The sequence below is a fragment of the Larus michahellis genome, chromosome Z, assembly GCF_964199755.1.
Source record: "Larus michahellis chromosome Z, bLarMic1.1, whole genome shotgun sequence".
NCBI classification, from domain to species: Eukaryota; Metazoa; Chordata; class Aves; order Charadriiformes; family Laridae; genus Larus; species Larus michahellis.
The window spans coordinates 87,694,250-87,708,749 of NC_133930.1; the positions used below are offsets into that span (position 1 = coordinate 87,694,250).

General features: G+C 50.9%; 1 protein-coding gene across 1 annotated transcript; it reads left to right on the plus strand.

Moving 5' to 3' along the window:
- The first annotated feature begins 1,077 nt into the window (after window positions 1–1,077).
- Window positions 1,078–2,526, plus strand: TOMM5 (translocase of outer mitochondrial membrane 5). Its single transcript, XM_074569884.1, has 2 exons — window positions 1,078–1,385; window positions 2,035–2,526. The coding sequence occupies exons 1-2, from the start codon at window positions 1,265–1,267 to the stop codon at window positions 2,067–2,069; spliced, it is 156 nt and encodes a 51-aa protein (XP_074425985.1). The 5' UTR covers window positions 1,078–1,264; the 3' UTR covers window positions 2,070–2,526.
- Window positions 2,527–14,500: the final 11,974 nt, after the last annotated feature.

Sequence of the window (14,500 nt, forward strand, 5' to 3'; positions counted from 1 at the left end):
TGGGGGGAGAGCATCTGTAGCTAGCCATTGGACAATTGGCCAAAACCACGACAGACATAAAGCTGTCTACAAGGGCAGTCTTACAACTTCTGTGGCCAGAAGAGTTTGCCCCGGGGATTGAATATCCTGCAAATGTGCTAGGAGGAGGGTGGTTTGGGAAAACCCCGCCTTGGCCATCCTTTGCAAAGTCAAGGAGGGCCTTGAGATAGCACAGAAAGGCAGGAAAGCTCCTCCAACCAGTGGGAGATGCAATTAGTGCCGTTAATCACTGGCACAATGAAAACAGCTGCTCTGTAATTGGCTTTGCCTCAGGTCATAGGCAGCTTAGCTGAGAGAAATCCGTTTTTTTTAATTACCTGCCAACTGTGCATTGCCTCATCCCAGGGAGCATAGCCAGAGCATGGTGGGCTGTAGAACCCAGATGTCTTGTGTGGGTGGTGGGGAGAGCCACCAGACGCTGCCTGCTTGCTTGATCCTCTCCAGGCATCACTAGCGCATGTGTCCATCTCTGACAGTATTCCTGATATTTGAGGAGGGCTCCTGAAAACATTGCCAGCTGCCTGCCACAGGCAAGAGCTGTAGGGCTTGGCTGGCCAAAGCCAATGTGGTGCAGACAGAGCTCAAGAGTGAGGACTGAGGGCTGCGTACACAGTTCTCTGGGTGAGCCACGTCTCAGGCCTGAATCAGCTCCTATCCCTAAAAATGGGCACAATTCAAGCCAGCATTCACAGTCATCCATTATCCTGCATCATCCACAGCCCAACTTCCCAGCTTTTGCAGGAGGGGCCTTTGTGGTTGGCAAGAGGCCTCTCCGAAGCCTACATCCCTGGCCCTTGTAGCCTCTTTGAACCTGTTAAATATTACTGGCCTCCGATGGTCTCCCTGGACTTGTTTGGGAACTGGGGTTGCCTTTGTGCAAGCTCCTGGGCCCCAGGTCGGATCCGGGTCTGTGCTTTCGGGCAGGTGCCACCGCGGCCAGCACCCTTCCGCAGAGGCGGGCCGCGAACCGGCGGAAACACCACAGCCCTCCCGGGCCGGGCTGGAGGCTGGCCAGTCCCGCTGCCGCCGAGAGGCTCCGCCCCCGCGAAGTTCCACCGTCCTGGTAGGCTCCGCGGACACTGGCGCTCCACTGGGGCCGCCCCTCCTTGCGCATGCGCTGCCGCCCACACAGCCCGCCCCCATCACGTGATCCGGCCTCCCCCACGGCGGTAGCGTGTGTCCTTCCTCGCCCGCCGTAGCCGCCGGCGCGCGCAGGGCCGCCGGCATGTTCCGCATCGAGGGGCTAGGGCCCAAGATGGACCCGGAGGAGCTGAAGCGGAAGATGCGCCGCGACGTCCTCACCTCTGTCCGCAACTTCCTCATCTACGTCGCGCTGCTGCGGATCAGTGAGTGCGCGGGGGGGCGGGGGGCGGCCGGGGCCTGCGCCCCCGCGGCGGACCGGGAGGGATCGGCGTGGCCTAGCCGCCTGTTCACGGCCCGTGACTGGAGGAGGCGGCGCCGGAGAGCCCGCGGGGAGCCGCGTCCCGCTGGCCGGCCACGTCCCTGGGGAGCGGGACAGGCCCAGCGCCTTCCCTGCGGCGCCTGGGGCGCTAAGGTTGGGCGAGCAGCGGTGCTGGTTCTTTTCTAGGTTATGAAAGAACATGGGCGCGCAGGCTGTCTTGCGGGCGGTTCCTTAATGTGTTGCATCAGAGCCTTTCAGCTTTCCTTTCAAGGTGCCCTTCTGCTCAGCAAACAAAAAGTCACGTTTGGGTGTTTCCCCCCCGCACCCCCCCTGTGCCTAGAAGCGTCGAGAGCACTGAGCTGCAGCAGAAGCAGGCATACCCGATTCCCCTCGTGAATCATGCTGCCTCACCTGTTAAAGCAATCATGCAGGGAGAGAAGGGACCATGTGGGAGGCAGACGGTGGAATCTCAGACAGAGTTTGAATGTGTTCTATGCCGCATAAATGTGCTGTAGTTTAACCACAGACTTACTGCAGACTTCTTGTTGTCTTCAGCTGTGTTAAGTTCATGCTACTTTATTTTCTCTTTTCAGCTCCTTTCATCCTGAAGAAGTTGGACAGTATATGAACACTTAAGAAAACTCAATATATGAAAACATAAAATGGACTGTAGCAGCTCTCCCCTGTTTTTCAATTAAACATTGTGCCAGAAGCAGACATCTGATACTAAATGGTTCTAAAAAGTTTCATTTAAGTATATCTGACCTGAGAATGATAGTGTAATTGGGAGTATGGGGAAGATGTCTGTTGTCCCTGCAGGTGAATTCTGATCACAGAATACTCCCTAGTGTCATCAAGCAATGACTTGTGATGGAACATTTCTTGCACTGTTTAGAAAAAAGTACATCTCCATTTTGTTCAAAGTGTTAAGTGCTAGCAAGTTGCTTTGTTATGCAGCTGCCTCTAAGCTGCCACATGCTATGGCTATGAACCTTCCTGAACCTCTCTGTGTGAAAAATGAAGTTTTTAATGAATCCAGTTCACAAACAGTTTGATTTTAAATAAATGGAAGAGCAGTTGTGTCAGTTAACTCTGGTAGTGATTTATTTTTAATAATCATCACTTACAACTAGAGGTCATGTGGTATTATTTCCCTGGCTCTTGGTTTAAGCTTGCTCTCTCCTCACCTTTAAAATCAATTTGTACTGAGGAAAAGCAAAGGAGCGTGAAAAAAACAAGGCAATTATGTGTTTTTCAGGTTGCTAAATGTGTAGCAACTCAGCTGTAAAACATGAACATGAACAGAGGAAGAGAAGGGGGAAGGGTGGCTCAGCTTTATCCAGCAGGCCTGTGCCAGTTTCTACTTCAGTTAGAACTTCCTGGATCTTGAATTTACGCACAGTAAAGCAAAAGCAACGCCATATTTCTTCTGTGAGCTAGTAACTGAGTTTTAGTCACAGCAGACTTTTTACAGTGCCTGTTACTGCCTCGTGCCAGTACTTGTACTGTTTTGTCATGTCTTGAATTGAGCTCTTTTTACCATGAGGAAGTGCTGCGTTTGTCATTTTGGGCTGGACTGGCCAATGACAAGACAACAGATGCTGTCCCCCACCTATCACTCTAAGGAGAGGAAGAAGAGAGAGATATTTGTGAGTTTAGAAAAAACTAAACTACTTTAATGAAAAATTAATAAAATTTAAAAAAAAAGGAAATAATGAAATAGATAAAATACATACAGATATACATAAAACCGTATCAAGCTCCCAGGGAGATGTCACTGGCAGGCACTGTGAAAGTTCCAGACTGGACTCAGTGACAAATGGGGACTGGAACACACTGACCAGGATCAAAACGCAGATGCGCTGACGAAGTCCTCAGACGTCAGTCCCTGAAGAAAGAGCCACTGAGGAGTCATTGGAGAGGAGCCAACCTGATCCCTCAGCGTTTACACTGAGCATGGCAGGTGGAACACCCCATTGGTCAGTTTGGGTCACCTGACCTGTCCACGGGTGTGACCCTTCTGGGGGTAAACAAGGAAGTCAGCCGACCCTGGTTGCCACGGCAACAAGCGGAGCAAGAGCCCCTCACTGGACAGACAGTCGTCTCTGCTTCACGCCAAACAGGACAGTGTTCCAGTAATTCGGAGCGTTACTTTATGCAGAGGCTGCCTGCAATATTGTTACCTTGTACTGATTACGCTGATGTCAAAGTAGGCAGTATTTCATTAGAGAAGTAGCTTGGTTTGTGAAGAGGGTTGTGATTGTTTTCTCTGAAAGGGATTCTGTAAGCTAAATGCTTCTAATGTAGGCTGAAGGGGATCCCTGCTATTATGGGGCCTGTGGGCTGATTTTCTAAAGTGATGTGTATTACACTTCTTCATGAGTATCTGCCCATTCCCAGGTACCACACTTCTGTAGCAGATTGCATAAAGTTCAGGCAGTTATGTTGAATTGTGGATATGAGCCTTTCAGAGTCCTGAAGTTCCTAGGACTTGTCAAAACTTCTTAGCAAAAGGTGAACTTAACTTGGATATTTTGCTGCAGAGGGAATATACCATCTGCCACCTTGCCAAGTTACACCTAAAAATTGAACCTTCTGGCTAGATCCCTGTCATTTAGCCTCAGGGATGGTATTCCCCTTACTTTCCAGGTGGGATAGGATGCCCTACCACACGTTCTTTGGACCCTCTTGGGAGAATCTCCTGCAATCAATCCCCTCTATACATTAATATATTATCACTCCTTGTTCCTGTGGGACTTTTTCTTAAATCCTCCCCTAAACCTGATGTGACAATGTAGGGCTATGTTTGAATCCATGGTGTAATAAGGTGGAAGTGAACTCTATTCTGCCCCAGGTAAAAGTGAATCTCTCTTGATCCTCAGGTTGTAATGGGACTGTGAAAAACATATCCTAATATCCAGCAAGGATGGACTCTTTGCTCTATAGAAAAAATAAGATCTGTGATAGATAGGACAGCAGCATGTAAGTGTCCAGTATTTTCATTCCATTGAGGATAACCTACAGCCAAACACTGGGTGCTGTTAGGCTTATGGGCCACCTGTGTGAGTTAACATGGGGAATGCGTTTTCTGAATAATATTCAATCGTTCTAACTCCTGAATAAGAGTAGTTATGCCCAGTGCGGCTTTGAGGCAAAAAAGATATTGTCATACATGCATTAAGGTACTTTTAGGTAATTTAGGTGCAGCCTGTAATAGCAAAGTAGTAGACCCCTCGGCTGGTATTTCATCTATAGAGCCTAAGGAGTTCTGGGTCTGATGGTTTGTCACCCAAGTGCCTAACAGTCTTAATAGCCTGTAACTTCAGTATATTCATACCAAATATATTTAAGGGTCTGTTGTGGTTTAATCCTGGTCAGCAGCTAAGCTCCTCCCTAGCTGCTTGCTCACTTGCCCCTCAGGGTGTGTTGGGAGAGCACCAGAGGGGGAAAAGTGAGAAAGGTCATGGGATGAAATAAAGACAGTTTAATAAGCAAAGCAGAAGTTGTGCATGCAAGCAAAACAACATAAGGAATTCATTCACTACTTCCCATCAGCAGGCAGGTGTTCAGCCATTTCCAGGAAAGCAGGGCTCCATCACACCTAACCCTGACTTGGAAGGACAAACACCATCACTCCAAATGTCCCCTCTTCCGTCTTCTTCCATGCAGATTTTATTGCTAAGCATGACACCATATGATGTGGGCAATCCTGTCAGTGGGGTCAGCTGTCCCCTCACAATTCCTTGTGCCCCTCCCAGTCTGCTCGAAATGGGGGGGCAGCATGAGGAACAGAAAAAAGGCCTTAATACTGTGTAAGCACTGCTCAGCAATAGCTAAGGCATGGGCATGTGATCAACACTGTTTTTGTCACAAATCCAAAACAGCACTGTAGAGTTACTATGAAGAAAATTAACTCGATCCCAGCCAAAAGCAGTACAGAAGTATAACTGTGTTCCAAGACAACACATCCTTCCCCAACAGGATAGGATCCTAGGACAGCAAAAAGTGGCATCACCAAAAAAAAAAAAAAGTTTTGGCTAAGAGGAATTTACAAATACTTAAGGCAAAAGTGTTGTTTGGCCGGTTTTTTACTCGTGCCGATGGAGTTTGAGTAGCATCAGTGCTTATCATACAACACCTACTCCTGCACTAAGATTTAAAGAAAAACCATCCCTGTAACCCATTCAGGAAAATCGACACCAAAACCATGATTTTAGGAAAGCAACTGTCATTCATGCTATCTGAAGGAGATCCCTCTCCTGGCTCTGATGGTGACAATTTGGCATGAGCAGTAATGGGCGAAGTAAACATTCCCATGCTAAAATTCAAAGTATAATTAGTGCAATTAGTAAGAGAATCCATTATGTAATGCCCGAGGTATGCAGGTAAAGAAGCTATGCATTCAGGCACAGCCTGGATCAGGATTAAACACAGCAGTAAAATAGCACATTTGAACCACTGCATACAGACACAAAGAGCAAGCAAGCAATAAAACATATAAGGCAAGCTAATCATTGTTGTATCAATTAACTTTAAAGAAATCCCTACAAAGAAACAATATAATAATCTGTTTAACAATGACATGATGTGAGCTGTCTTTTTCAATCTCTGAGGAAGCTGGAATTCAAACTATTCAGACCATCTATCAGAACTCTGGTAGCGCTACAGTCAAGCCCCACCTTGGGCGCCAATAAATCTGTTGTGGTTTTGGCTGGATTGGCCAATCAGAATGATCGATGGCCCTCCCCCCCGCTCTAAAGAGAGGAGAGGAAGAGATAGAGAGGTTTACGAGTTTAGAAAAGGAACTAAACTACTTCAATGAAAATAATAATAAATAAGGAAATAATAATAAAATAATAATAATAATAAGTATACGATATATACAAAACAGTATCCAGCTCCCAGGATGACGATCGCATCACCAGCAGGCACAGGGAAAGTTCCAGACTGAGTCACTGACGGACAGCAGCTGAATTTCGGATCTGGAGTCAGGAATGCTCGGATCGGGATCAAAGACAGACAAACAGACAGGGTGCTCCTCAGACATCAGCCACTGAAGAAAAAGAGTTGACCTTTTTATCCCTCAGCTTTTATACTAAGCGTGATGCATATGGGATGGAATACCCTGTTGATCAGTTTTGGGTCACCTGTCCTGTCCGCTCCTCCCTGCAGGTGTGACCCCTCTACACTTTTCCACTTCCAACCCTCTAACGGAGCAAATAACAAAGTTAGCTGACCTTGGTTGTTATGGCAGTAAGCATTAGCAGGAGCCTCTCTGCGTACCATTCCTTGGTATAACCAGGTCTTATCACTCTGGGACTGAAGAGTTTCTGAAAAATATGCTGAAAAATATGCTGAAAAAATGAAAGATATTTCAGAGTTTAGTCAGTTAGAAGAGGCCCATCTAAAAAGTAAAATTACACACCAGAAGATTGGTTCTGTTTTACTTCAAATGAGGACAAAAAGGCTATTAAGTCATGCCAATATTGTGTCTTCAGATGTAATAGTCTCAATTAGGAAGACCATGAAGGGTATAGCGAACACTTGAACAGCTCTTGTATTGTGTGGCAAAATGTGTTTCAAAGCACTCTAAGGCAGTGGTTTCAGACTTAATAGACTCCATTCTGAAAAAGTCCCATGATGTAACAGGCAGACTCTTGACTAATTATTTAGATTTTGCTTTGGTGTGATGTGGGCTCTGCTCAAGCTAGTCATAAGGCATATGGCTGCTCTGCCCATGTTGGCCTTGATGAGTGCTGCCAGGCGGGAGCATGTCTGTCCCTGGAAGTGCCCTCCAGGAGAGCAGCTCTGCAAGGACGGCAGTAGCTCTGCCACAGCAGCTGGGCCGGACTCTTCCTCCTGCCACACCAGAGAAACTGCTGGGCTCAGCGGCTCTAGCTGTAAATCAGACAGGGCTGGGGGAAAGCAGGGTGGACGAGACAGTGACAGCTCCTCGGAGGAAGGGAGCTGATGGAGAGAGGCTGCCAGAGCAGAAGGGACCAAAGAAGCACTGCCGGGGAAGCTGCAGTGCTGGGGGAAGTTGTGTGGGCGCTGCAGCGCAAGGTGGGTGCACAAGCAAAGCTGGGCACTGACAGAAGAAGGAGCATCGTCCGCTGAGCTTCCTCATTCTCTGGCCTCACCTTCACGTATGGCTCCCTCCCCACGTCCCAGCCCCAGTCCCAGGCTTCCTGCCCCTCTGCAGCTTCTACTCCCCATTCACAGTGTTCTGTTCACACCAAGTTCCTGCCACAGGCAACATATGCCGGTGCAGTTGCCTCACTACAAGCTGCTTGTCACTGCACAGGGGGAGAGTGGGGCTCCCTGTTCTACCCATGCATCAGCCTTGAGTGCCTCAGTCCTACTAAGACCTATGTGTCAGGTTCAGTGTGGCCTCAAGCCTAGGCAGATTGCCAAAAATGGCAAGAAGATAAGGGATGGAAAACACACGGGTGGGACAGGAACTGGGTGGCTGAAAACTATTTTGATTGGGAAACAGTGTGAGCAGAATTTCAGGAGTGCAGGGAATTTGTGTATGTAAAACAAAGGAAAGCAAGGGACCCTTCACTGGGCTTTTTGCAGAGGTATTGGCAGCTGCGGGCCCTTTACTAAAGACTTCCAGGCAGGAAGCTCAAGATGCATTACAACACGCTTTGCAGCAAGCTGAGAATGAAGAATAACGAGCAGCTGCCTTTGACTCTCATAGTCATGTTAACAGCCAATTACTGTGACAATTAGAAACGAACTTTCGACCTTGGCTTTATGACAGCTAGAGCAAGACTGTGTCAAAGAGTGAGCTTGTTGACAAGGTATATACACCGACAACTGATAATGAGGAGGATGTGCTGTTCAACATCTTCATCAATGATTTAGACAGTGGGATCAAGTGGACCCTCAGCAAGTTTGCCAGTGACACCAAGCTGAGAGGTGTGGTTTACAGGCCAGAGGGACAGGATGTCATCCAGAGGGACCTGGACGAGCTAGAGAGGTGGGCCTGAGTAAACCTTATGAAGTTCAACAAGGCTGAGTGCAAGGTCCTACATTTCGGTCAGGACAACCCTCGTTATCAATACAGGCTGGGGGATAACATGATAGAGAGCAGCCCTGCGGAAAAGGCCTTGGGGGTCGTGGTGGATGGAAAGCTGGACATGAGCCAGCAACGTGCGCTTGCAGCCCAGAAGGCCGATCGCATCCTGGGCTGCATCAAAAGAAGCGTGGCCAGCAGATCCAGAGAGGGCCTTCTTCCCCTCTACTCTGCTCTGGCGAGACCCCACCTGGAGTACTGTGTCCAGCTCTGGAGCCCTCAGCACAAGAAGGACACAGACCCGTTGGAGTGGGTCCAGAGGAGGGCCATGAAGATGATCCAAGGGCTGGAGCCCCTCTGCTGTGAGGACAGGCTGAGAGCGTTGGGGTTGTTCAGCCTGGAGAAGAGAAGGCTCTGGGGAGACCTTAGAGCCCCTTCCAGTACCTGAAGAGGGCCTATAAGAAAGCTGGGGAGGGGCTGTTGGCAAGGCCATGTAGTGATAGGACAAGGGGCAATGGTTTTAAGCTAGAGCAGGGCAGGTTTAGGGTTAGACATTAGGAAGAAGTTCTTTACAATGAGGGTGGCGAGAAACTGGCCCAGGTTGCCCAGAGAGGTGGTGGAGGCCCCATCCCTGGAAACATTCAAGGCCAGGCTTGATGAGGCTCTGAGCAACCTGATCTAGTCAAAGATGTCCCTGCTCACTGCAGGGGGGGTTGGACCAGATGACTTTTAGAGGTCCCTTCCAACCCAACATGTTCTATGATTCTATGATTTTGATTTTGGCACTGGGCTTTCTGCCCCCACGTTATTACTGGAGTCTAATCCAGATAAGACAGCCTCCGTGTACCCTATTATTAAAATTTGAAACATACACAACTTGCAACTCATAGACAGAGAGATTTCCAAGGTAAAAAAAAATTGTACATCTGAGAAGCAGCTATACTATGATCTGTTTTCTTTGACTCAGAGTTGCAAGGTAAAATGAAGACAACATACAGAGAAGAAGGCAGTGCAGAGGTTTAAAATGGGTAGGAAATATTTAGTACTTGGCAGGGATAGCTGGCAACTACAAGGGCTGCTGGGACACTGTTGTGTCAGCTAGGACCACACAGCCACTCGCTTGCTCCCACAGTGGGATGGGAGAAAGAATCAGAAGAGTAAAAGAGAAAACTCATGACTTGAGATAAAGACAGTTTAATAGGTAAAGCAAAAGTCGCGCGCACAAGCAAAGCAGAACAAGGAATTAATTCCCTGCTTCCCATTAGCAGGCAGGTGTTCAGCCATCCCCAGGAAAGCCGGGGTCTATCACGGCTAAAGGTGACTTGGAAGAAAAACGCCATCACTCCAAACGTTCCCCTCCTTCCTTCTTCTTCCCCCTGCTTTATATACTGAGCATGATGTCATATAGTATGGCATGTTCCCAGGGTCAGCTGTCCTGGCTGTGTCTCCCCCAGACTCCTTGTGCCCCCGCAGCCCTTGCTGGCAGAGGTGTGGGGTGAGGAGCAGAAATGGCCTTGAGAGCTCAGCACAAACAAAACCACCAGTGCGGTACCAACACCATTCCCATCCCAAACCCAAAACACAGCACTGCACCAGGTGCTGCAAGAAAGCCAACCCCATCCCAGGCGAAACCAGGACATGGAGATGGGAAATAGTGGGGAGGAGCAGAGAAGGGGAGAAAAGGCTCAGGTCAGCACATAGTCCAGTCGATGCGGGGGTGGGAGGAGGGGCTGTACACCACTGGAAGGATGCATGGCAGAAAGCAAGTACTTTTGTAAGGAAACAGGTGAAGAGGTGACAAGAATGGTAGATAGCTGTGCAAGAGTGCAGGTAGCAATACTGGGGAGAAACAACAGATGAATAGAGGAGAATGAGAAGAGGATAGAAAATTAGAGACAGCACAATGAATTGCACGTGCAGAGGTGGCAGCACGTGGCTCTGTTACTCATCTGGGAAGGAGCAATCAGCTTCACAACCAGCGCCGCATACCAGCTCCTGCCGCAACTGGCCCCTGCTGCAGACGGCCCCCATACTTCCCTGTGAGTTACTGACCATGCCAGTTATCGACATGCACCCGAGACCTCCTCTGGGGTCATTGGCACGGAACTGGCCTAATGACCCTGGGCGGGGTTGCAGGTTGGGCCTGGGGTCAAGGCAGAGCCACATTTGGTGGTATGAGGGAGGGACCAGGGGTCACAGGGGTCAGAGGTCACACATCCCCCTCCCAGCTGTGCTGACCATCATGTCCCTGAGCACCATCACCACCAACAGCTTTGATTACGGTGAGTGCAGGGGACCCCTCTGCCCCACCCCCTGCTGACATCATGGGTGGGTGTGGCAGGGGGGTTGCCCCTGGGGCACTGTCAGGGGTGCAGGGGCAGGGGCCCATGACAGGGGCCGTGGGGGCTCAAACCCGCCCCCAGCACTGCTTTTGCTGTGCTGCCCTGGGACGCTCCTGGTGAGGCGGGGCCCTGTAAGAGGCGGGGCCTGGGGGGAAGGAGGCAGGGGAGCCTGGGCTGTGGGAGCTTGCAGGGACGGGGGACAGCTGGAGGGGAGGGTCAGGGCGACGTGGAGGGGCGTGACCAAGTGATGGGTGTGGCCGAGGCAAGGCTGAGTGGCTGAAGGCCTCACGGGAGAGTGTGTAATGCCCCTCGGGGAGAGGCTACCTGGGGAAAGGGGTGTGGCCTACAGGGGTGAGTGGGGCCTAATGAGAGAGGCGGGGCCTTGGGGTGCCTGGGAGAGAGGGCGGGGCCTGGCAGGAACAGGCAGGGCTTCCTCTGCTAGGGCAACCGGGAAGGTGGGCTGTGGGGAGGCGCAGCCATCTTGAAAGAGATGGGGCTTCTGGTTGAGGGTGGGGCTTCCTCACTTAGGGCCACCCAGGGAAGGAAGAGGGACTGCAGGGGGGTGGCCAGTCATCTTGGTGTGGGTCGGTAGGCAGGGCCACACAGGAGGGGCGAGGCCTGGACCTGAGGCAGCCTTCCTGTGGGCGGGGCCATGGGGCAGCATGAGGACAAACCTGTAGCAGGAGTCCCCTCCCGCAGCACCACAGTGACGTCTGGATGCACACCTACAAGCCTACGCTGATGATGGAGCAGCGCTCACAGATGCTAGGCCAGATGTGGCTTGCACAGACAACATCACGTTGATGCCATCACATGACATCACATGACATCACACTTGAGGGGAGAGGCCGGGGACACAGGGTTGCCACATGCCCCCACCCCAGGTGGGAGACGGGACATGTCACATGGTGACACAGCATGACACCCCACAGCAGGGGCGAAATGAGGTAACAGGGCATGGCATCTTATGTGACCCTGCTGACAATGTCAGAAGGAGGCCCCGCCCCATCGCAGGCCCCCAGTGCAGAGGAGGAGGGCCCCAGACTGTGAGTGGTGCTGGGGAGGCTGGGGTGGCCTGGGAGGGCCTTGAGGTGTACTGTGAAGCACCGGGAGGGCAGTAGGGTGTACTGGGAGGCAGTGGAATATACTGCGATGGAGCTCTGGGCCATACTGGGAATCACTGTGGGGCCCTGGATCATGCACTGGTCCATACTGGGACTCACTGGGAGGCACCAGTCCATATTGGGAGGCATTGATCTGGGGCTCTGGGCCATCCTGGTGGGCATGGAGAGGCTCTGGGCCTTACTGGGAGGGTCCTAGGCCATCCTGGGAAGGTGCTGGGAGGCAGTGATGCATACTGAGTAGGAGGGCTCTGGGGCTGTGCTGGGAGGCAGGGTGAGGTGCTGGGCCATACTAGGAGATGGGGGGGAGTGCTGGTGGGGAGGCAGTACCAGTGAGCACTGGTATGTACTGTGCATGCTGGGGAGGGGGAATGTACACTGCATACACACAGCAGAGTGCCTGAATGGGGGAGGGGGCTGGCTGGGGCTGATGGTGGCAGGAAATCAGAGGAGAAATGGAGCAGATTTGCAAAAACAGGGGGAACAAGGAAAAAGAGAGGGGGAACCAGGAGAAAATGGAAAATGGGGGGGAATGGGGGAAGAAGCGGGACAAAAATGGGAGAAAGTAGGGGAAAAAAACCCAAAACAGAAAAAAAGAGGAAACGGGGGAAATTGTGAAAAAAATGGGAAAAGGGGGGAATCAGGAAAATGTGGGGATGGCAGAAGAAATTGGGGCAAAGATGGGTAAATGGGAAAAATGGGGGAACATGAGGGGAAATGGGTAAATGGGAAAACATAGGTGACAGACTGAGGGAAAATGGGGGTAGAAATAGGGGCAAAAAGGAGCAAAAATGGGGGGGGGAACAGGGAAAAATGGGGCATAAATGGGCAAAACGTGGTGAGAAAACAAGAACATCAGGGGACATGGGGGGAGTAACAGGGTAAAATGGAGCAGAAACATGCAAAACCTAAGGGAAAACAGGAGAGAAGAAAACTTAGAGGGAAAAGAGGAAAAAATGTGGAGAAATGGGTCAGGAATGGGGGGAGGGAGAGAAACAGATATAGAGCAAAACCAGGAAAAAAATGGAAGAAACAGAGAGAGAGGGAAATCATGGAAACCAGAGAAGAAATGGAGAAACAGAGAAAAATGGGGAAACAGGAGGGAAGAAAAGGGACACAAACAAGGCAAAACAGGTCAAAATCAGGGAAAAAAATGCAAAAAAGAGGCAACATGGGGGGAAACCAGCCAGTTATGGGGGCTGGGGCAGGAACAGAGGGAACAGGCCCAAACGGGGCAAATGGGACAAAAGCAGGGAAAAACAGGGAGAGAACCAGGAAAAAGTGGGGCAACACCAAGAATAAACAGGAGGAAATGGGGTGAAAATGGGGAAATGGGTTAAAAATGGGGCAAAAAAGTAAAAATGAGGCAGTAGGGGGTCTCTAAGGGTGGTTACGGAGCTGGGGGGCAGCTATTGGGTAGCTGGGGGGGAACAGGAGGCAGTTACAGGGCAGTAGGGGGTACTTGGGGGACAAACTTGGGTCAGGCCCTTGATGTGGGTCAGACCTTGAGTTCCTGGAGGTGCTGATGGAAGGACTGCATCTGGTGGTGCGTGCAATAGGGACGCCCTGCCTCCTGAGCACACCAGTATGACCCAGTACATCCCAGCACCGCACACATGCCGCCCTGGCTCACCCAACACCATCCTAGTATGGGCCCAGCGTTCCCGGTAAGATGCCAGTCTGAGCCATGGTACTTCAAGCATGATCCCAAGATGGGCCCAGTGTTCTAGTATGAGCTCCAATGCTCCCAGTATAATGCCAGTCTAGGCCACAGCTCTCAGAGTATGATCCCAGTATAGCACCAGTGCTCCCAATATGGTGTCAGACTAAGCTACAGGTCTTCAGGCATGACACCAATATGGGCTGCTACACTCCCAGTACGGGCCCAATTCTTCCAGTATAGCACCAACACTCCCAGTACAATGCCAGTCTGGGTCACAGATCTTCAAGTAGGATCCCAGTATGGCTCCAACACTCCTAGTGTGGGCCCAGCGCCCTCTGTACGAAGCCAGTCTGAGACACAGCTGTGAGTCAGGTCCCAGTATGGACCCCAGTGCCCCTAATATGATGCCAGCATGAGCTACAGTTAAGGATCCTAATATGAGACCAAATGTTCTCAACATGGACCGAGTGTTCCCAATACAGTGACTGGGCTACAGCTCTCCAGTTACAACCCCAGTATTGGCCCCAAGGCTCCCAGTGTACTCCCAGTGTTCCCTGTATGCACCCTAAGGCTCCCAGTATGAGCCATGAGGCTCTGAGTGCAGCTCCAGTGCACTCCCAGTGTGGCTCCCAAGGCCCCCAGTGCTCCCAGTATATGCTCTAAGTCTCACAGTATGGGCCTCGAGGCTCTGAGTGCAGCTCCAGCACACTCCCAGTACAGGCCCCAAGGCTGCCAGGGCACTCCCAGCACAGACTTCAGTGCTCCTCCAGTGCACTCCCAGCATGGGCCGCAGCACTGCCAGTACAGGCCCTGGTGCTCCCAGCACATGCCACCAATAAACAGTTTTTGCTCTGACCCACCCTGATGCCTCCTTGGGCTGAGGCCCCAAACCCTCAGAATTCCCCGCAAAAA